Source organism: Pogoniulus pusillus, chromosome 1 (assembly GCF_015220805.1).
Source record: "Pogoniulus pusillus isolate bPogPus1 chromosome 1, bPogPus1.pri, whole genome shotgun sequence".
NCBI lineage: Eukaryota > Metazoa > Chordata > Aves > Piciformes > Lybiidae > Pogoniulus > Pogoniulus pusillus.
In genome coordinates, this window is record NC_087264.1 from 13,232,364 (window position 1) to 13,256,254 (window position 23,891).

The 23,891-nt window shown below is 45.3% G+C and overlaps 1 protein-coding gene across 1 annotated transcript; it reads right to left on the minus strand.

Moving 5' to 3' along the window:
* Positions 1 to 520: 520 nt before the first annotated feature.
* SLC25A47 (solute carrier family 25 member 47) lies at positions 521 to 16,513 on the minus strand. Its single transcript, XM_064174499.1, has 6 exons — positions 16,198 to 16,513; positions 8,015 to 8,058; positions 7,605 to 7,676; positions 7,156 to 7,338; positions 5,831 to 6,104; positions 521 to 5,022 (listed from the first exon to the last, which is right to left on the minus strand). The coding sequence occupies exons 1-6, from the start codon at positions 16,223 to 16,225 to the stop codon at positions 4,736 to 4,738; spliced, it is 888 nt and encodes a 295-aa protein (XP_064030569.1). The 5' UTR covers positions 16,226 to 16,513; the 3' UTR covers positions 521 to 4,735.
* Positions 16,514 to 23,891: the final 7,378 nt, after the last annotated feature.

A 23,891-nucleotide genomic window follows, 5' to 3' on the forward strand; every position in this document is an offset into this window, starting at 1 on the left:
GGGTGGTTGTGGCCAGGAGGAGGCTGCTCTCTTCTCTCAGGTGGCCAGCGCTAGAACAAGAGGACACAGCCTCAGGCTGCACCAGGGGAGATTTAGGCTGGAGGTGAGGAGAAAGTTCTCCACTGAGAGAGTCATTGGACACTGGAATGGGCTGCCCGGGGAGGTGGTGGAGTCGCCGTCCCTGGAGCTGTACAAGGCAGGATTGGACATGGCACTTGGTGCCATGGTCTAGCCTTGAGCTCTGTGGTAAATGGTTGGATTTGATGATCTGTGAGGTCTCTTCCAACCTTGGTGATACTGTAATACTGTGATACTGTAGTGCCATTGACTTAAAGTATTAAAGTGAATGTCTAACAGTGACTGTCTCTCTATAGGTCACAGATGTATCTCAGTGCTAACAAGTGTTTAACAATCAACTGAAAGTGTGGGGGGGGAGTGGTTTGGTTTTTTTTCCATGTGGTGGAGCAATTCTTAGAAAAGAAAACCAGCTTTTTTAATCTATTAATCAACAAACCAGCTCTTTCTTACAGTAGACTTTAATAATGGGCTTCATGTTCTTGCAGTCCACTTTTTTGTCATCTTTAAGCTGTACATAGAAGATAAGGCTTAAATTGACTTTTGAAAGAGATTTTACAAACTCCAAATGCAAATTTCTTCTTTAAAACATTATGTGCAGATCTGTCCTGTAAGATTTATTTCAATTATTCAGGAAAGAGATATATGCTGTAGTAGAAACAGTACTGTGTTCTGTTCAAGTGAAACCTATGATTTTACAATACAGCAATTTATTTCTGTTTTGAAAGTCCTGAACAGAAAAGTAGTAGCAACATTGATTAGTATTTGTTTACTCAGCGAACACCTTACTCAAGGACTCTGACAAATTTGTACGAACATGCTTCTGAAATGATACAATTCCTCACAGGAGCCTTGGCAAAGTGTCATATTTACAGTTTATGTCCCAGAGGTATTGAAAAGGCAAGGCAAGGCAAGGCAGTCTTCAAAAGCATGTGTGAAATGTCTAAGAACATTATCAAGCTATGTTCCTTATATTTTCCTCTATTTGCTCATAGTATGTTCACATACTATGTTCACCAGAATAGTATGTTCACCAGAACAAGAGGACACAGCCTCAGGCTGCACCAGGGGAAATTTAGGCTCGAGGTGAGGAGAAAGTTCTTCACTGAGAGAGTCATTGGACACTGGAATGGGCTGCCTGGGGAGGTGGTGGAGTCGCCGTCCCTGGGGCTGTTCGAGGCAGGATTGGATGTGGCACTTGGTGCCATGGTCTAGCCTTGAGCTCTGTGGTAAAGGGTTGGACTTGATCTGTGAGGTCTCTTCCAACCCTGATGATACTGTGATACTGTGATACATCACTGCAGTAAACAATATATAAAAGCCTGTTTTTTAAAGGCTTAATTTACAGTTACTCTGTTTTTTTAACCTCTGTTCCTAACCTTTTAGATGTTGATTTAGTCATCTGATGGAGCTGGTCATTGTTTTGATGCCACATGCCTTTCAAGTAGTAAAATAGCATGCTTTGTAACACCTTCTATCCATTCCTATCAGGTAAACTTCTTGCTCCCATAGCTAACTGTTCAAAAAGGGTCAGTTGTCCAGTGATTGTCAGTTGTCCAGACTAGGTGTTATATTCTACTGTGTACAGCTTGCAGCTCTGAAGTAGGGGAAGGTCAGTGTGACCTGTTTACAGTAATGCTTCAGCAAGTTTGGTGTGAAGATTTGTTCTTAAATGGAAACATTATCATACAATTGCTGTTATCTGAAGCTTCCGATGGCTCTTCCACAGTCAGTGAGAGGCATGCTGAAACCTACATGGATTTTCAAAAGCACTGTCAAAAAAAACAGGAGCTATCAGCAATAAAAGAACATGAAACAAAATGTACCTTCTAAAGACCTTTCTTTTTTTCTTTTTCTCAAGGCTATCAACCTTGTAACTAAAAGAAATCATCTGCACAAAAGGCTCCTGTCCCAATAGCAAAGTAAGCCCATTATCAGCACAGGAAATGCGGTGTCTTCGTTCTGTAAGCTAGCCTTCAGATAGCTGATTTATCAGAATAAACAGTTCTGTGACTAGCAGAGCAGAGGAAGGTCGAGCTAATGAAGGAATCAGAAAACAACGCAGTCAAATTCTAAAATCCAGAAGCCAAACGCCCGGGTTGATGTGTTTGCACAGAAGTACTATTTATGATGTATCTGCTCATGTTTATGTGCCATTGTTTACAGTACTTATACAGTCCATTCCTGCAGCTGTTGGCAGTTTGTACCACGGAGCTAGCAGTGAGTCCTCGCTCTAAGGCAGTGTCATACACTGTGTATAGGCGTTTTTTTCCAGGTAAGGGTTGTGAATACTATGGGATTGGAAAGCAGTGATTTCCTGGAATAAGCTCCCAGGAAATACAGCTCGTCTCTTGTGTAGCATGGGGTCAGGCCACGTGAGAATCTGCTTTTATATGGTGTTCAACACCCAGAGGCTTACAGTTCTCAGCCCCTCATACTGGCTTCTGCAGTTGTTCCCACTCACTTTTGCAACTCATCAGTAATTTCTCTTTCTTGACACCAACTGTATTTCAGATACACCCACAGGAGGAGACATTTTTAGTCATCTGCACACAGGAGCTTATTGGGAAAGCTGAGCTACTGTATTTTCAAGCCCAGGGCTGACAATGGATGGTATCAACACTGCCTAACAGTAAATGGTTGCTTAGTCTGACTTGCAAGCGTTCTTTTACTGTCTCCATTCAGAGGATGTAGTGCCTGAAAACAGGGTCAGCTGAGAATAATACAGTATGAAGCAGAGATTGCAGAAAAGATCCAGGCAGAGCTGGGCTAAATCATTCCCCATCAGGACAGCACTCAGATAAATATACTCCTTGCAGAGACAAATGATGGTAGTAGATTTAAGAGGCATCCAAAGAGGAATTCCAGATTGCAAGGGTTCAAATGAATTTTTCTCTTGTCAGGACTTCCTCACTAAAGGTAAAGTTTGGTGTTGAATGCCCCAAGATGTAACTGGGCGTGGTAGGTTGCTGTGGTAGAGCATTGGGTCTTTCACTCCCCTTTAAGGTGACATACTCTGCTTCCGTGTGCTCTTTTAACTCTGTGCTTGGATCAACACTTCAGAGAAGAATGATGCTGATTGTTTGACACCATGGATGTGAACTTGTCTAAAAAGCCAGCTGAAGGCTTAGATTTCAGGAGGATATTTCAAGAGTTATTTCATCCTCTCTGTCTGGAATGGAAGGGGTTCCCTTTATTTTTTCTTCATTTTTTTAAAACTTGTTTTTCCAGTACAGGATTTACTTTTATTATGTGCATGGTAGCTGACAAGTCCTGTCTGCTGAAAGATCGTGGTTGCTCTAGTCAGTGCCACACCACTGCCATTCTACCCAGTGGTGAAAGTGGCTGTGGACCAGAGGGAGTCAACCCTGAATGTAAGAGCTCCTTTTAAATCAGAATCTTCCTCTTTCCCTCAAAAAAACATGCACTTTCAGCAGAATCTGACAGATTGGATCCAGTCTGCTCCAGATCTCATCGTCCAGGGACTAAAACAGGGACAGAAAACATACTTGCTGCTCCTGAGGTGGGATAAGCTAGTTAAAGCATTTCTGCCTTTAGAGGCTTCCTTTCTGAAGCAGTAGTGTGGCTATTCTTCTTTTTTTTCAGTTGACATGTTCGAAGTTAATACATTTGTGAAAGAGAAATAATTGTTAGGAAAGTCAAAAATCCTTTCCAGTTACACATTTGGCAAAAAACATGTGGCTGCTCCTAGTGGCTTAGTTCAAAGGGAGGAGAGTATGCACTTTAAAATGTTGAAGGTGTAAACCCTAACCACACTCTACAACTTTGAGGTTCCCTTTTAACTTCCCTAGCCCGATTACAGCACAGATTTTATGGCAGCCTCTGCCTTGAGAAGCACAGTGGCTCTGCATCTATTCCTGCCCTCCTTCCAGGATGAGAACAGATTGCCTCCAAAGCCGTGCCAGCCTCCGGAGAGCTGCTGTGCATCAGCCTCCGGGCGGCAACGGATGCTGTTGGGATGGGGCTGTGCAGGGAGAAAATCACATGGCTTATGGGAATCTGTGCCTGGTTTCACTTTCAGTGCAGCCACTTACGTAAATAGACCAAATCTGGCTCTCATTAAATAATGACAGGAAAAAGCAAGGAGATTTGTATTGATGCTGCTACCAAAGGGTTGTGTTTACAAAGTAGTTTGAGAAAATTGCAGCTGGGAAGGAAAGTTGCAGCTTGAAGTGCAGATATGTAATTACTCGATGAATGCAATGCAGGCATTACATGTGAAAAGCACACACTGGGTAGTGTTAAATTTTACACAGACTTCCCCCAGATTTTGCCTTGGTTGTGAAGACTGGGGGTTTGTGCTGTTAGAAAATAAAATGAAGCCTTAATCAAAATCTCTGTTAAGAATACCATCTTTCTAGAACATAAATACTGGCAAACGTTTCAAGATCCTAAACAGCAGCTACAGTCTTGCTATACTAATGACATAAAAGGAAGGTTGTATGTAAATTCAGGAGTCCCTAATTAGTTTGTAATCCTGTAAAAATTAAATAAAGCCTTCAGTTATTCAGCTTTGTGCTGAAATATCCATGCTTCTTGCACTGTCCATCAAAGGAAACAGCATTCAGCAGTTGTTTGTGGATGTTGCATTACAAACAACAAATTGAATAAAATACACCTCTAAACAAAATGGTACAAGCTACTTTTTGCTTGTGTAATGATCTGTAAATCTCAGTACAGCTTCGTATGTTACAAATACCACCATGTTCACAGGAAAGGCACGAATGCAGTTTAAACCCAGTCCTTTGAAAAGCACTTTCACACCCTCCTTCCTCACACTTTCCTTAGCACAGTGGATGAGGCCTTTATACTTGTGCTGGTCTGATTCATCAATTTGCATCCGTGATTTGATGACATCCATGGGAGTAGCTAATCCCCATGCCAGAACTCCAGCAAAACCACCAGAAAGCAGCACAACAAGGAAACCTGCACGAGAGAGTCAAGGACGGAGCAGTTAATTCAAGCTTTTTACACATTCCAGATTTGTCAAACAATTTTGTTACTTTTTGTAGGTTTTGGCAGCTCTTTTGTCCATCTCTAGCAATTGTGTGTTTCCAGTGACCTCTCCCAGTGTTGTATCTTGATTTCATAGTGTACTCTATTTTTTAATATATGATACTGGCTCATCCAGACTCAGGTTCTATTTTAACACAATGCAGTGTAGATGTGATGTAGGCTGAGAGGCCTCACCCTTCCTCACCTGGCTCTATTTATCTTTATCATTTTCAAGAAGATGCTGTTTGCTGAATGTCCCTATTAGATCTTTTCTAAAAATTAAAAGCTCTTTTGGAGAGCCAAATCACAACCAGGAAACTTCAGTGTCTTTATGTTCCTTATTTTCAGGTTCTGGACTGAGCCTGATCTGTGCTCCATGATGGAGGTTTGTCCATATTTCATTTCTAGTTACTTATCCTATTTCTACATTAAGAAGATTTCACACCCATATACTGGTGTGTCATAAACAGCCTTGTCACTGGGAGAGGAGTAGCTGCTGAGGCACAAGGTAGTGCCAACATAGGTCTGGAATGCAGGCTGTGGGCACTTGCATCAAGAGTTCACCAATGGCCCCATCGTGCCCGGAAGCAAACACACAGCAAGTCTACATGAGGAATGAATCTAGGTGAGATTTTATAGATAATGAGTGACTGTTTTCTGAAAGCCTGATTTCCTGCTTGTTGTGGTACTAAAATAAGTCATTTTTGCAGGCAATGCCGGGATAATTCCTGATACCTACCTGGTTTGTTTTTCTCAGCTGGTGTGAGCCAGTCACACAAAGTAGAATAGGTAAGGAAATATATTGCAGAGGAAGAGCAATCCCTGCAAAGTAATGCAGAGCAGCCCTTGTAGAGACCCCCAAAACCTTCCTCCTTGGCGATCACCTTCAAACAGTGCAAAGACCCTCGGTACTTTGGCTTGGAATCAAACTGGGGAGATGTGAGGGAAGGATGTGGATTCCTCTGAGTTTGCATGCGAACTTTAGCCACTTCACTAGGAGCCATGAACACAACCTGCAACATCAGAAGGGAGTATTTTAACCCTTCATATTTAAAGAATGTTTTGATCTCCTTCCTGCAAATTCCTTGTCTTCCACCTCTTCAGACAGTAGTATTCCCCAAAGCCAGTGAGTTTCATCCTCCTCCCTGATCTCTGTGGAAAATACCACTTGCAGGGCACACATGCAGGACACTGTGGAGTGGAAAGTGGGGCAGAAATCAACGGAGGATACTGAATAACATACATCAACTTATTAAACCAAATGGGCATGGAAAGAAACATCCTCAGTTATAAGGCAGTATAGACTTGAGGCTCTTGTATATATCTCTATTTGGAGCAAAGGCCATAAAGATATTAACCTGTTTTGAGCAGAATCATTCCTGCCACGAAACACCTAGAAACCCATCCATCTGTACTTCTGTGTGAGGGGATTGCCTGTGATCAGACACATGTTTCTGCCCAGCATGCCATCAGGAGTGAGCTCTGCTGCTTGCAGAAATTCGTCTGTCTGTGGGAAGCAGTTCCTGGATTCTGTCTCACCTCCCTGTTCTGGGATCATGCAGATTTGCCAGGCAAATCTGTTGAGTTTTGAGCCCTGACAATGCAATGCTGTGTACTGCCTATTTGTACAGCAGTGCTGTGCTGGGCTTATGCAGCCACTGTCAGAGCACCAGCCTGTGTTTTAACACACTGAGTTACGTCTCTCTTACATAAACATCCCACCAGAGCCATTTGGAAAGTTTGCTGCCTAGATCGTTTCCCTTCCTTTTTCTGTATTTGCTGCCAAGGTCCATGTCATTCTTAACAGAGTGTTCTGAAGTGTTTTGGTGCTCTAAACCACACTTGGCAGGAGCTACCTGGCAGTACTCAGCCACACTGTGGAACCAACCAGAGCAAAGGGGCAGTATAAGCAGAGTGTGACCATCCATTGCAAAAATAAACGCACCGGGCTGGTTGCAAGCTCCCCTGTGTTCTTCTGGACAGAAAACATTCCTTGCTTTTTCAGCCTCCTGTGTCTGTGGACAAGCTCTCTTGTTGTACTTTCCCTTTCAGCTGTTTACCTACCCGGACAGCACCAGCAGCACCTCCAGCAAGAGAAATATCCAGCTTGGATGGCTTTGCATCTGCAGCCCCATATCTCAGCTTGCAGATGGTGCAAAGGAAGTTTCTGTACGTGCCAAATGAAACAGAAGAAATGACCGACACTGTGAGGACTGACGCAGACACACCTTTGTAAAATCCACGAACCTGGTTAAAAACAGGGAATAAAGAATACTTCTAAGAGAGAATAGAATGGGAAAGCATCTGCTTGGAAACACTGGCTATGCGTTGCTGAGCCATAACTTACTCCCATCTCACAGTTCATTAGCAGAGTCACATTTCATCCTGACTTCTCCTCGCAAATGGCTATATGTAGCTGCTTCCCATCCTCCCCAAACTGACAGAGGCAGCTTTGCTTCTCTGAAACAAGGTCTTGGTAACAGATATCAGCAATTATGATGTAAAGTACTTACTTTTTCTGTTCTATATGTTTCCCGAATGCAGTGCCAGATCCCATTGTAGTGCCTCTCAGTCTGAATTCTCACCTAGGAATACAGGGACAAACTTAAAATGCAGTGGGGTTGGACTTGGTGATCTCTGCAGGTCCCTTCCAACCTATAAGGTTCTATGATTCTCTGATATCAGATTAAAAAAATATCCAAAATTCAACAAATGCCATAGAAACAAACCAGATAATTAACCAGAAAATAGCATCACAAGAAAAAAAGTACAACAGCTCATCCAAATAAAGTGAAATATGTTGGTGTACAAAAAGATGAAAGCATTGTCATAGGCTTATTTTCTTAAAAGGAGAGTGAAAGGGAAAGGAAAAGAACCTGTTTGTTTTGGGTCTGTAGTCAAGAAATAAAGCACTAACAAGTACCTTCACTGTGTCCAGCGGATAACCCACAGCTGTGCTTAGACCACCTGAAACAGAGAGTGTATTGGAGATGGTTAACAGTGTACCTCATGTCAGACCATCTCACCTCGCTACAGAAAGGCACTAGGGGAATGGCAGAAAAATGCAGCCTCAGAGCCCTGCTGTGCTTGGCACCAGACCTCTCTCAAACTCCAGAGATTATATGTGAGCCAAGAATGACAGAGCAAAGTGCACAAATGTGGTGTCTGCGTGACCAAGCCATGCTCAGAGGAGGAATTCAAGTGTCATGGGAAATGTTTCAGGAGGAATAACACCTTGGTGCAAGCTTGGAAACATGGAAAACATGAAAAGCAGTGCTATAGAAGGGTTAAAAGGATGGCCTGTATAATATTGGACTGCTTCTGTTCCTGCTCTCACCTTAGTTCATAAAGCATCTTGAGTGGTGAGTGGCTGGAAAGCAGCCCTGAGGAAAAGGATCTGGGAGTCTTGGTTGATGAAAAGTTCAACATGAGCCAGCAGTGTGCATGTGCAGCCCAGACAGCAGCCGTGTGCTGGGCTGCGTCAAGAGAAATATGGCTAGCAGGGCAAGGGAGGTGATTCTCTCCCTTTACTCTACTCTCATGAGACCCCACCTGGAGTACTGTGTACAGTTCTGGAGCCCCCAGTATGGGAAGGATATCAAACTGTTGGAGTAAGTCCAGAGGAGAGCCACAAAGATGATCAGAGGGCTGGAGAACCTCTCTATGAGGACAGGCTACAAGAGTTCAGCTTGGAGAACAGAAGGCTTTGAGGAGACCTTGTAGTAGCCTTCCAGTATCTGAAGGGGGCCTACAGGAGGGCTGGGGAGGCACTATTTTCAAGGTCTTGTAATGACAGGACAAGGGGTAATGGGTTTAAACTTGAAGAGGGGAGATTTAAACTAGATGTTAGGAAGAAGTTCTTTACAGCGAGGGTGGTGAGACACTGGAACAGTTTGCCCAGGGAGGTTGTGGATGCTCCCTTGAGTGACCTGTTCTAGTGGGAGGTGTCCCTGCCTATGGCAGAGGGTTGGAACTAGATGATCTTTGAGGTTCCTTCTAACCCAAACCATGCTATGATTCTGTGATCTTTGGACTAGGACCAAGCACCCCTGTGTGATAGGCAAAGCATCCCCACTGACATAGGAAGGTTTCTGAATTAATTTTGGTTCTTGACTTGGAAATATTAAAGAATAAAAGCAGCAGTCATGAGTACATCTGTAAAAGAGGGATCGTCCTCGAGCATTACTGTTTCCCAGCAATTTGTCTTCCCTCTCGAAGACAAGAGAGGTTCTGCTGCTTCCTGAACAACAGGGACTGGACTTGTCCCAGCTACACCTTACAAAGCACCTCTAAAGCCCTGAGAGAGGAAATCTTTGAACATCAGGGTTCACAGCGTCATGCTGGACTAAGACTAAGTCTCTAAAGCACATCTCCCATGTATACCAAACACTGCTACAAAAGCAGAGCAAAGAACACAAGCTAAAGTTGCTTAAAGCCCAGGCAGGCTGGTGTGACACGAGGCACAGCACAAACAGCAGCTCTACTCTGCAGTGGGACCTCTCACCCTCCGTCACTTGGGGCTCAGCAGGATTAAAGGGCAGCGAGGGATTAGCGTCGGCTGTGCACAAAGCCGTGGTGCTCAGCAGCATGCCTCGCACACCAGCTGACCAGGACTCCCCGCCTGTGGCAGTGACGGAATGTCCAGTGTTCTGGGCAGTGGGGGGAGGGCAGATTGTCCATCCTCTATCACCACTCAGGCTCATTTTGAGACCTTAAAATAACTGCTGGAGTTGGAAACGCTTCAATCCTTTGAGACAAAGATGCTTCCTTAATGGTAGATGAGGAGGGCAAAGGAGCTTCAAGGTGGATTTCTCTTGATCACAATAACAAACACATTGCTCACCATTCCTGCCCTCACCTCACTGCACTTCTCGGCTCTGATCTAAATGTGTTATCCTGCAGGTACAAGAGATGACAAAGGAGATGCCCAGCTAGCTTCTTCCCAGTATATCAACTGCCAAGCCATCTGAGAGGTGATGACAGAGCTGTATGCATGTATTCAGACAGAAATGAAGTTCATGAAAGTACTTCATGAGCCTTTCAGAGAGACAGCAGTTAGAGATTCAGGGTATGTCCGGTGATTCTCAGATTGGAAACTGAGTCCTGTTGGGTCCTTCTTCAAAAAAATAAATAAACCCCAAGATACTTAAACGTTTTTCAGTTGCTGTGGGCATTTCACTAGCCATGTTCATCTGTGGTTACCTGCCTGCTTGGGTCCTCTGGCAAGCTCTCATTTTGGAGAAAAGCAGCAGATGTTGGCATGAGTTACCAGGAGACAATCCTGAGATGCCTTACTCAGGAGAAAACAACCAACAGTATCTTGCTTTAAGAAAAATGAGGTTTGTCCTGAAAAAATCTCTATCAAATCTGCCAGAAATGAAGATGAAAAATGGGCCAAGAAACTATCTTCTGTATTTCAAATCCAAAATGAGATCAGGTTGGAAGAGAGGCAGTGACAGAGGAGTACACAGGCAGAGTTATACAGGAGCAGTGCCTCTGGTCTAAGTAAAGTGATGACACACAGAGTCACCCAGGGCCACCTGCACTGCCTCAGATTCTTAGGCATCAGGCAGAAGCAGACTGCACAGACCCCACTAGCCAGGGAAGAACAGCACATAAATCAATGCCAGTGTGACTGTATTGACCTCAGAGGTGTGTTCCCCTGGCCCAAGAACCCATTCCAGAGGATTTGGAAACACATCAATTTCAGTCTCACTCAACCTTAGAGGTAGCTAATGCAGACTGACCAGACACTGGTGATTCAGGGGCCCCATTTGCCTTGCACAGCTAAGACCTGGCTTGCTTCATCAGCTAAAGATGGTGGGAGCCTTGTCTAATGCACATCAGGTACTAAGTCTGGGTAAGTGTTTGACAAGAAGTGTACCCCCTTTTGGAGACGTTGTCCTGTTCTCACATTAAGATGCAGAGACAGAAGCAACATAGACAAAATAAAGAAAGTTTGCTTCTCAGCCTTAAGAGCTTCTGCTCACCTTGGAACTAGTAAGGACCAAACATCTTCACTTGGGAGCCATAAGGATAAAGTTTTCACTGCTCCCATCTGAGATCTCCAAACGACCTCCCATGAACTGCTCTCCTTAAGAGCCAGCACACCCAGGGCAGTTAAGTTGTCAGAGCTGAGGACCTCAGCCAAGTCCGCCAAAGGCTGAAGAAGTGTTTTGCACATGCCATGCAATATTAATAGCCTGTGACAAAGATGGCATGACCTGCAAATGCCCTGTTTGCACAGCAGAATCAAACAAGACCAGCAATGTACAGCATGCATACAGGAGAGGGATCTTGTGGGACTCCCACTGAGAAACACTGCACCATCTGTAATGAAAATAAATGTAAAACCAGGTGAATGATCTTCATTGGACTGTAGTTAGCTGTTTTTCATGCCTACTTTATCACAGAATCACAGAATTAAGCAGGTTGGAAAAGCCCTCTAGGATCATTGAGTCCAACCTATCACCTAACCCTTCTAATTAACTAAACCACAGCACTTAGTGCTTCATCCAGCCTCCTTTTAAACACCTCCAGGGACGGTGACTCCACCACCTCCCTGGGCAGCCCATTCCAATGGCCAATCACTCTTTCCATGAAGAATTTCTTCCTAATGCCCAGCCTAAACCTGCCCTGGTGCAGTTTGAGAATGTGTCTTCTTGTTCTGTCACTGGGTGCCTGGGAGAAGAGATCAACCTCCACCTGGATACCACCTCCTTTCAGGTAGTTGTAAACAGCAATGAGGTCTCCCCTGAGCCTCCTCTTCTCCAGGCTGAACAACCCCAGCTCCCTTAGCCACTTGTCGTAGGGCTGTGCTCCAGGCCCCTCACCAGCCTTGGTGCCCTTCTCTGGACACGTTCCAGCACCTCAACATCTTTCTTAAATTGAGGGGCCCAGAACTGGACACAGTACTCAAGGTGTGGCCTGACCAGTGCTGCGTACAGGGGCAGAATGACCTCCCTGGTCCTGCTGGTCACACAGTTCCTGATGCAGGCCAAGATGCCATTGGCCTTCTTGGCCACCTGGGCACACTGCTGGCTCCATGTCCACTGGCACCCCCAGGTCCGTCTCTGCCTGGCTGCTCTCCAGTCACTCTGTCCCCAGCCTGTAGCACTGCATGGGGCTGTTGTGGCCAAAGTGCAGAACTCGGCCTTGTTAATATTCATGGCCTTGGACTGTGCACATCTGTCCAGCCTGTCCAGGTCCCTCTGCAGAGCCCTCCTACCCTCTAACAGATCAACACCTGCTCCCAGCTTGGTGTCATCTGCAAACTTACTGATGGTGGACTCAGTCTCCTCATCCAGATCATCTATGAAGATGTTAAAGAGGATGGGGCCCAGCACTGATCCCTGAGGCACACCACCAGTGACTGGCTGCCAGCTGGATGTGGCTCCATTCACCACCACTCTCTGGGCCCAGCCATCCAGCCAGTTCTTGACCCAGCACAGAGTGCCCCTGTCCAAGCCAAGGGCTGCCAGCTTGGCTAGGAGTTTGCTGTGGCTAACAGTGTCAAAGGCCTTGCTGAAGCCAGGTAGACTACATCCACAGCCTTCCCCGTGTCCACTGGGAGGGTCATGTGGTCATAAAGAGATCAAGTTGGTCAAGCAGGACCTGCCCCTCCTAGATCCATGCTGGCTGGGTCTGATCCCCTGACCATCCTGTAGGTGCTCTGTGATTGCACTCAGGATGATCTGCTCCATTATCTTGCATGGCACTGAGGTCAGGCTGACAGGTCTGTAATTTTCTGGGTCCTCCTTCTGACCTTTCTTGTGGATAGGCACCACATTGGCAGCTTCCAGTCTTCAGGGACCTCTCCAGTGAGCCATGACTATTGGTAAATGATGGAGAGTGGCTTGGCCAGCTCATCTGCCTGCTCCCTCAGCACCCTATGATGGAATCTATCTGGTCCCATAGATTTGTGAGAATCCAAAAGGCTCAACAAGTCCCTAACTAACTTATCTGAGATACTCTTAGGTGTTGGGCAGAGATTGCAGCTTGTCCTATACACAGCCACAGAGTGCAGAGACAAAACTTAATTACTAATTTTCTCTTCATGAGTTTGGCCCCTTCGACCCAGCAGTTCAGTCAAGGAGAATTCCTGGCAAGATGGCAACTACAGTGCTAATTTGCAGAGAGCAGGCAGCAGCTGTACAGAGCCCATCAGGCTGCAATAGCTTCTGTCTGAGAGATCCAAGGAGAAGCAGGGTGCATGCAATGGATGGATAAAAAGCAACTTCCAAAGTCCTTTACTTTGTGAAGATCTGGGAACATAACCAGTGCCTTATATCTTAAAAAAAAGTTGACCTTCTTCCAGTAACATGACCCTGGTAGTGGCCAGCAGGAGCTGCTTTAAGGAGACAGCATGTTCCCACCATAGGAGGACTGTTTTATCTAACCTTGGGCTGTATCTGACTGCTGTGTAACCTTGTAGTAAGATGTGGAGAAGCCGAGGCATGCTGCAGACCCTTACAGACAGCTGAAACAGGCTCCCCAGAGAGCTTGTGGAGCCTCCTTCTCTGGAGACTTTCAAGGCCTCTCTGTATGAGTTCCTCTGTGACCTGAGCTAGATTGTATGGTCCTGCTCTGTCAGGGTGGTTGGACTCAATGATCTCTTTGGGTGCCTTCCAACCCCTGACATTCTGTGATCCTGTGGCCACTGCTGGGTGAATCTCAGCTTCTCCTTCCCAAACCTTTAAGACTGGCATAAATGTTAAATCATCCTCTAGTCATCAATAGCCTAGTCCTCAATACCCATACCTTGCCCATGGCCCAGGCTGATGCCATAGCAGGGCTAAAACACACACATGGGATCACAGGAAAATTCAGGTTGCAAGGAACCTCAGAAGGACTGTAGTCCAATCTTCTGCTTAGCTTTATTGACCAAGAAGTACATCCTTATAGACCAGCTGCTTTGTGAGGACACCACCAGGTTTTGAAAATTTCCACAGTCCTTAAACATATTTATCTCGCATTCTGCCCCTGTGGAATTAGAGCAGGTCATTGTTTCCTGGGCTGAAGATGCCAAGTTTGTCCCATGGCCACAGGAGTAATAGTTCAGAAGAAGTGCAGAGTATTTGTGCACCTCTGAGCTAGGCTAAATTATTACACAGGATTCAGAAGGCCTGCATCTCTGCTGTCTTTCAGAGGTGTTTAATCTATGCTTTCTCCAAAACACTCTGAAAGCAGTTCTAAATCACAAGGATGTAATTTACTAAACAAAAACTCTGTTATTATCTGTGTTGTGTCTTGAGTTGTTTGATGCACTTCAGCCAGGTGTATAGCCTCCTTGGGAATGCAGAAACTGCTTCAGCTCTAGCAAACACAAGCCATGAAACAAGCTCAGCACCAAAGACATCCTATTTCTCACAGGAAAGTTGTTCCACCCCTGGAAGCTGTCCCGTGCCAGGGTAGGGACCACGGCCTTTGGAACACTGCCCAGGTATCCAGCACACGTCTATGTGCAGGCTCCCAGCAAGGAACAGCATGCCAGGAAACACCCCTGTCAGCCAACTAAGGGTGCTTTATCTCTCCTAGAAAAGCCCCGAGGTAGACACAGATGACAGAATGGAAGCATTTGCTTTCTGACACAGGTGGGTTAGTGAGAGGCATTAAACCAATCAAAGACACCTCTGACCCCAGCTGAAGCTCCCCAGCATGCACCCTCCCAGTCTGCACACATTCACAGGGCACCTGTGGGACAGGCTTGCTGCTTGGGCAGGCAGCAAGAGATGCTAGTGCACATGCAAGGGGCTTCACACAAATTATGGCTTAGCACAGGAGCTGAGGCAGAATGATGAAGTGAAAAGCCAGTTTTAAACTGTTTCACACAGTTCACATCCCCTTGAAAAGGAAGTTTAGCCTTAATTGTCTAAGCTACAACTGTGCCAACAAAAGCAAAGCAGTCCAAGCATTGAAAGCAGCTGCCACTGTCCTGCTGAGCTGAGCCCAGTCATTAATGGCAGACTTCAGAGGAGGTTTGGTGAATCCTTCTGGGATGGACATCCTGTTGCCAGCCTCAGCAGAGGACTACCATCTCCACTGAGTGCTTTAGAGTCAGCAAGGAAAGAAGAGATGGCAAGCTGTCATGGAGGGGATGGTTACATCCCCTTCTCTCATGAAGGGTCCTTCACAAGCAGGGCCTCTCGGAAACTCAAAGACAAACACCTGGGACTAATAGCACCTCCAGGGTTGGATGCTGCTGAGATGCTAAACCTTGCTTTACTTTTCCATTTTAAGTGATGATCACTAAGAGACTGCAAGGTTAAACTCATTGTGGTACTTCCTAGGAAATACACATCTACACTCGGACTACAGGATGTTTTTTGTGAGGGAAACAGCCATATTTCATGAGATTTCAAAGCAAGATCTGACATACAGGGTTGGGTTGGACATCTCAGCCATTTGGCCAGTTTACCTGTCCTTTCTGGCAGCTGTAATCCCAGGTCTCTTGTTCTGATATTTGATAGTCCACTAAATCTCACAAAATTTCAGAAAAGAAACCACACTTGTTTGAAATATCTTGTCTGAAATAAAGCTGGGTATGAGCACTACGTGGTCTAAAAATGTCTTGAATGAAATCACAGTCTTCTCCTTTTACTTTTTTTATGCATAGCTAACCTACTTTTTCACAGACCTTCTACACAGCATGCCTGCACTGAAATTGCTACAACAGCTGCAAATACATCTTAACCTAACACAAAGGTCATTCATTCAGACATTCTTTACTGCAAAAAAAGCCATGTCTGCACCCCTCTCATCTCACGGGTCATATCCTCAACCCCCCAGAGCCATGCCCCCAACAGTAACTGCATGCAGCATATTTCACTTTGTGTCTTCCTGTCAGAGTTTTACCCCATCCCACTGCAATTAAACCAGAGGAGATTGCAAAGCAATGACCTCAGCTGACCAAATTGCAGCCCTGCCTCTCCAGTAGCTCTGTGAGCCTGCTCTGATGACATTTTCCACTCGATAAAGTAGAATGTGTTCTAACAAGCAGCCCTTACCGAAAAGCTCTCAACTTTACCGTTGAAAGCTGCCATTAGCTGAACAAGAAGGAAACGCAGCAATCTGCTTTCATCCACAAGCACTACTTTATGTATTTACCTCCAATGGCCCCGGCAATGAAATCCATCCAGATTGAGTCTGCTGCTTTAATTACCCTGATTAAGCATTAGAGAGGTAGAAAGGAGGATATGAATTCAGCGTTTCCAGAGCTTCCAGGTCCTTCGGAGACAGGTGATTTGCTGCATGTATCTCCTTCCTACTGTCTCCTCTTGCTTCTGAGGATTGTGAACCCTGTAGACACTTGATGAATTCGTGCACTGGAGGCAGAGATGGGAAGCCTGGAGCTGTTCCAGGAACACAGTGAATAAGTAATCCCGTGAAGCCCTGAAACGTTGCGCCAGAGCTGCTTCTGCCAGTGCCTTTCTGCTTGGAAAATCACAAAGGGGTGGTGCCTAGCAGGGTAACTGACTGTGAAGAGGCCATTCCCTGTCGTACTTGTTAACCCTAGAAGACAGCAGTGCGTATTTATTTTGCCCTGCAGCATGGAGAAGCAGCACAGGTCGTTCTGTATGAGATGACTCTTTCTCCCGTTGCAACCTATCCTTTCCCCTAATGGAGCAGACACTTTTCCCATCAATGAGAATTCCTTGTGCCATTCCCAAGGAATTTTCCTTGGCTTTCTTAATTCACAAAGCTGAGCCTAAAGCTCTGTGCAGATTCTCACAGGTTCCCTGCTCCCTGTGTATGCAAGTGATGAAGCCCAGAAATTAATCCAACCACATACAGCTTCCCTTTGAGACAGCAAGGTAATTTGCCCTGCCCTTGGAGGAGCTCTGCTTCTTCAATTCCTTTTCAGTCTCCCAACTCCCTTTCCAATGCCAGTTCCTTACTGGGTTCAGTGATGGAGCAGGAGTCACTGTTGCTGCAAGCCATACTCTAGTGATTTGCCCTGCAGGGAAGATGGGAGATGGATTTTGACAGGTAAATGGTCCAGCACCTTATTTTTAATTCCTAATTTACACCCAGCACAGGGTGCTGATCTCAGCAGGAGAAAAGCAGAGAGAAACTCATTGGTTAAGGGGAACCAAGAATATGCCATATTGCCTGTTTGTGCACAACAGTCCCACACCAGAGAGCTGCTACATCTACACAGCAGAGGTTAAGTTTTGCCCAGAGTGAATCTGGAAGCCAAAGTCCTGATGATTTCAAGGACTTACCAAGTCATGACCTCAATTTTACTCCTTTTGAAGAGGTTTCCTCAGGTCAGAGCCAAGGCTCATTGGCAGCAAAGGGTAAAGACTATTTCATGGCTGCTGCCCCCCTAGGTTGGCTTCACAGAGGAGCTGAGGACTTTAGTCCCCAGTACCATGTTCTGCAAATTCACAAGAACCTATTTCTCACTGAAGTGAGTATTTTGGATGGACTGATGTGTCAGTGACATATAGCACAGCTCAGTGTGAGGGCTGGAGTTTCTGGGAACTCAAAGGAGCTTTAGCAACTTGTTTGCCATAATTTCTTATGCATCCTTCCCTTAACACTTTCTGCACTGGAAAGAACAGTTTATTCCAATGTAACATCATGCAAGGACAGCAAAAACTTAAAGCCAACAGTAAAATATTATCTAGACAAATAGGGAGGCAAGGGCAAAAACACACTGAGTTATTCAGTAGCCCTTCCTTGTTATACTTGGTGACCATGCAGGAGTTATTAACGGTTCATCAACAGTCTGTACCTGCCAAATGGGGGGAAAGGTGATGTTTCCACTTCTCCCTCTGGCCATTCCCAGTTGCTGTCCTTGCAGCCTCTCTCCAGCAGTGGGAGCGGGTGTGAGAACTACCACATCAGTGACACATGGGGACAAGGACACAGTCCCCTGTGGAGGGGCAGCACGCAAGCCTACAGGCTCCCAGTTCCAGCAGGGATTGGGCAACCTGCCAAGCTGCTCCAGCCCATGCCACAGCAGTCACTGCCACCTTTGGGACCACTGCTTAGACAACACTTATTAATACTGCTTTTCTGGGACCTGCTTCCAGGCAAAGTGAAGGAATTCATTCTATTCCCAATATGAAAGTGTTGCAGTGACTGGCACAATATGAGCAAACAAATAGAGACCAGCTGGCACGACACTGGCTGACACCATAAGGGCTAATCAGGATTTCCCATGAAATTACACAAGAACAAGCAGAAAATCTAAAAAAGTAGGTCTCTACAATTACCTGAAATGAGATTGTACTGAGGTGTGTGTCAATCTCCCTTGTATCAAGTGGTAGGATCGGAGGAAATGGCCTCAAATTGCACCAGAGGACGTTTAAATGGGATATTGGGAGATATTTACTTACTGAAAGAGTGGTCAGACATTGGAATGTGCTGCCCAGGGATGTGATGGAATCACTGTTCCCGGAGCTGTTCAAAAAAATGTGTAGACATGACACTCTGGGATGTGGCTTAATGACCATGGTGGTGTTAAGTCAGGTTGGACTCAATGACCTTAGAGGTCATTTCCAACTAATATGATTCTATAATTCTATGATTCCATTTTTTCTAGCTGAGCTGAGTAGCTCCAAGGGAATCGTCCTCACGAAACACGGTCTTAAGTTGTGCCAGGAGAAGTTTAGATTGGATAGTAGGAAAAACTTCTTTACTGAAAGAGTGGTCAGGTGATGGAACAGGCTGACTGGGGAGGTGGTGGAGTTGCCATCCCTGGAGATGTTCAAGAAGCATGTAGAGGCTTCAAGATATAGTTCATTAGTCATGATAGTTGGGTTATGGTTGGACTTGATGATCTTTTCCAGTCTTTCCCAATCTTAATGATTTTATGAAACTTAAAATTCATTTAAAAGACCCAAACCAACCCCAAACCCTTCCATTTCAACAGATTCATGTTTTCTTAATTTTAACCTTAATTCACATCAACGGTTCTATCAAAATGTTAGTTTGTTTTATATACCACAAAGCTGACTCCAGATTCAAGCATTCTGATAACCTTCTGATAATGGTTTCCATCACCTCAGTGGGAAGTAATGTTTTCCACTTGACTGGAATTACTCTGCAAAGAGAGGCCACTCAGAAAGCAGCAATCTGAAAGAAGAACATTTTGGGCTTGAGACATTTCACCTTGTTCTATGAAGGAGTCCCTGGGGGCAGCCAACTCTGGAGGAATGTACATACACAGCTACTTCAGGTACATTTTGCCTTGATGGAGACTTAACAAGGTAACACAAGCCCCACCAAACACAGTCACCACTACCATAGTCTCCAGTCACTTGGTCCCAATGGGAGCAGAACTTAGAGGAAAAGAGCATCCACTGCCACAGTCATCAGCTGTGTGTGACCAGCTCAGTCCAGCAAGGGCACAACCTTCTAGAAGAGGAGCCCCTTGCACATGAGCATCCATGAAGGAAGGGTGTAATTTGGTGTGAAGGAAGTCCCATGCTAGAAATTGAACCTGTGTTACTCTGTTTGCTGTTACTTGCTGGCACACCCCAAACAATACAGGCCTGTTAAAGAGGGCAGTTCTCAAGGCAGTGGTTCAGCCTGTCTTACCAGGAGTCCTCCTAAGGACACAGTCTGTGAGGTCTCACTGTCCTTCACACCACAGTGAAGGAGCAGCCTCTTTAATTTTCTCTTCACCAGGTTTCAGAGACATACCAGCTCTTGCACAGCAGCCTCAGCAGAAACACTTATCAGGATCTGGGCTGTAATGCCACAGGTCAGCAGATACAACCCAAAAAACACAGACTAAAGAAATCTCAACCCAGGTGGTCTTCCCAAAGCATGACCTAAGAAACTGCACATGAAAAATATGCTTTGAGCCAGAAGGGATAGTGCTCTGCTAGAAATAACTCACAAGTTCCTCCCTCCAGAAGCAAACTGTGGTTTAAGAGTGATTTGTTTAAAATGGGTTACTTTCACAGGGGATTTTGAGAAAGCAGTGCTTGGAAGCTTCTGTCAGATGAAAAGACAGGTCTGATGATATGACTCAATCTGCAGGAAGTTATGAAACCAAGTGACAGAAAATCAAGGAAGGCCTTAATTTTGCATGGTGCATGATGGATGAAATTCTCCATTTGCTTTACAGGAGGAGGCAGCTGTCTGCCCACCCAGGCAGAAAAATCTGCTCTGCAGCTAAAGCAGCAGCAGGGTGAGAGAACTGGTACAATTGCATGGGGCAAAATGAAAGGTTGAGAGGGAGGCTTTAGGTGAGTAATCAGTGTTAAATAAAAGCTTTTAAGTGAAAGAAAAGAAGCAGGGGCACCCCTTGACCTGTCTCCTTCCACAGCTCACTCCCAGGACATTACCAGTTCCTGCAAAGTGAAAGAGAAGCCCGCCCTCTCTTGCCTCTGAAACCACCTGCTGCCTCTGAAACCACCTGCTCAGATTTGCTGAGAAAGTGTTCCTGCCTCATTTTCTGCCATGATACGCTGCAACTTTTATTCCCCTTAGGCTATGCAATATTGCCTTCACATGCATATCACATGATATTCTAGTGAGCAAGCTCAGGAAGTGTGGGATGGAAGAGCAGACAGTAAGGTGGATTAGGAGCTGGTTACAAGATAGAGTTCAAAGAGTGATCAATGGTGTTCAGTCCAGCTGGAAAGCTGTAACCAATGGAGTCCCATGGGGATCATTGCTGGGGCCAGTCCTGTTCAACATCTTCATCAATGACATTGATGAGGCCACAGAGTGTCTGCTCAGCAAGTTTGCTGATGACACCAAACTAGGAGTCTTGGCTGATCCAGCTGAAGGCTGTGCAGCCATCCAGAGAGACCTGGACAGACTGAGAGCTGGGCACAGAGGAACCAAATGAGGATCAACAAAGACAACTGCAGAGTCCTGCACCTGGAAAGGAATAATAAACTGCACCAGTACAGGCTGGGAGGTGATCTGCTGGAGAGCAGCCCTGTGGAGAGGGACCTGGGAGTGCTGGTGGATAACAAGTTATCCATGGGACAGCAATGTGCCCCTGTAGCCAAGAAGGCCAATGGGATCATGGGGTCTATTAAAAAGAGTGTGTCCAGCAGATCAAGGGAGGTTCTCCTTCCCCTCTATTCTGCCCTGGTGAGACCTCATCTTGAATACTGTGTTCAGTTTTTGGGCTCCCCAGTTTAAGAGGGACAGGGATCTGTTGGAGAGGGTCCAGTGGAGGGCTACGAGGATGATGAGGGGACTGGAGAACATGGCTTATGAGGAGAGGCTTAGGGACCTGGGGCTTTTTAGTCTGGAGAAGAGAAGACTGAGAGGGGATTTGATAAATGTTTATAAACACCTGAGGGCTGGCCAGGAGCCAGGGGGACAGGCTCTGCTCACTTGCCCCTGTGATAGGACAAGGAGCAATGGGTGTAAGCTGCAGCACAGGAGGTTTCACCTCAACACAAGGGGGAACTTCTTTACTGTAAGGATCACAGAGCACTGGAACAGGCTCCCCAGGGAGGTTGCAGAGTCTCCTTACCTGGAGACTTTCAAGGCCTGTCTGGATGTGTTCCTCTGTGATCTGTGTTAGATAGTATTGTCCTGCTCTGGCAGGAGGGTTGGACTCGATGATCTCCCTGGGTCCCTTCCAACCCCTAACATCCTGTGATCCTGTGATATACACTAGTTACCATATCACTTATTTTGGAAAAATCCTTGACTACAGAATCTGTTCAAGCTGTTACCTCACTACATGCCTGTTTGCACACTGCAGAACAGGAAAGGGTGACACCAGCAATGCTGAGCTGGCAGAGTCTGGTGCCTGGCTTGTCTGGTGGTGGGTGGAAGCTCCTGGCTCTGTGTTATGGGATATTGATTCAAAGAGTCTCATTGTCCTTTATCTCAGGTACTAATGATACCCCCATAATTCCATGGATTCAAACATCCATGGAAAGAATTTCACAGCAAAACAGACAAAACTAGAACAGAAACCACTATGAGGATTGGCAACTCTACCACTTTTAGAAAAGTGTAAGTGATCAAGTGATTTAATTTCTGGAAAGCTGATATAAGATTGGAATGTTTCTACCTGCATTTCCAAGAGAAGGGAAAACAACCTGTTTCCCAGAGTACTGAAGATTATTGTAGTAATCTAAGAAGTGACATAGAGTTTCTGGCTTTGGGCAAGTCACTCAATCTCCCTATATCTAATCTTCTTATCAGCACAATTGGTGTGTGTATTTCCACTGCCATGAAGTCACTGCAAGGAATCAGGGACTTCTCAGAGAGCTACAGGTAAATCATTGGAAAAGGTGGAAGCAGCAACACTAGCAGCCACCCTACACAAACACTGTGTTTGTGACAGGTGGCAGTGCACCACCTCAGTCAAACCTGGGAAGGGATTGTATGTCAGCTGGCATTGCTAGCACTCCTGGCTGTGATCCACCACAGGGAGAGGATGTCAGGACTGTTATTGACTTTCCAATTGCACTTGGAGTCTCTTTCCATGTAATAAACAGAAGATACAGTCAGTGACCTGATAGTAGGCTTGGAGAGCCAGGAGCAGAGGGAGGCACTCATGTTCCTGGCCTCTTCTTCCCCACCAAGCAATAATGTACTCTTTATTTGTCATGATGATGCTGATGTATACATTTCAACCTTTTCAGCAGGGGTAGCTCAGGCATTAGGCAGCAAAATATAGCTGTTGTGGTGCTATCAGTGACAAGTCCTGAACCCACTGCTGATGCAGTTACTTCAGTGCAGTCCTGTCCGTACTCTCTCTCAAGTCTGTGTCTTTCCAATACTCTCAAACTGAGAATTCCTCAGATCTCTGCTGTACACCAGTGAAAACTATTTGAGATGCTGCATCACTTTGACTAGCTGACAGTCTTCCTTCCCTTTGGAAATATCCAATTTAATGTGATTCAACAACCTCAGAGCTACTTGGAAATCTGGAAGTAAAGCCTGCTGTAGAAGTCTAAAGTGTTATTAATTAGGGCTTTGATATTAGCTACTAAAATCATGTGGGAAAGATTGTTATAAACACATTTGATTGGCAAACTTGGCCCAAATGAGTTCAGAAAAAAGAGAAGTTTTTTTCTAAGCATTATTATGAGCTTATGTTAAGAGGGCATATATACAAAAGGATTTCAGGGTTTTTATCTTTGAGAAGTGGAAAATAAAAAGCTAAATTCATTGATGCCTTCAAGAAAAACTAAAGTGTCTCTTAAAAATTCTATGGCAAAGCAAAGTTTAACACCAGAGATTGGTATTAAACACATATTGTTGAGGAGGCTGTTCTAAAGAGCTTACTCATACTGGCTTGGTCAACAGGGATCTGTGCCATAAATCTCTGTACAAGCAGCGTGCACTGTCCTGGTGGAAATACAGACCTATTTAATCAGCAGGTGATCAATTCTGTGCCTCCAACGCCAAGCTGACTTTTTCCTTTGGCTTGAGCTGGATTAAAATTGAGGTCTCAGCCAGAAGTTTCTGTAGGTTTTTCAGGAGCAGTTTTAATGTCAGCAAAGAATGTTGAGACACCAGTACTAACTGGATATCATATGAAGTTCATAGCCTCACTTATCACTCTTGTCTTTTCCCTGGCATCAGTTCAGGAGCTGTATGAGTGTTGCTCTCAGAGAGTACTTGGGAAGTTTCTACAAAGGCACATTAGTCATTCTGCTAAGCCTGTACTTTCAGTTTCTAACAAATGGGTGCCTTTTCTGTGTGACTGAACAATGCAACAACAAATATATTCCGCATGACAGATGGAAGCTTCCACACAACCCAGCAGGAAGCTTTCTGGAAGACAGGCCAAGATATTAAAAATGCATTTATATGTAAACCTTTGTGACACTTCCTTTCCTTTCCTTTCCTTTCCT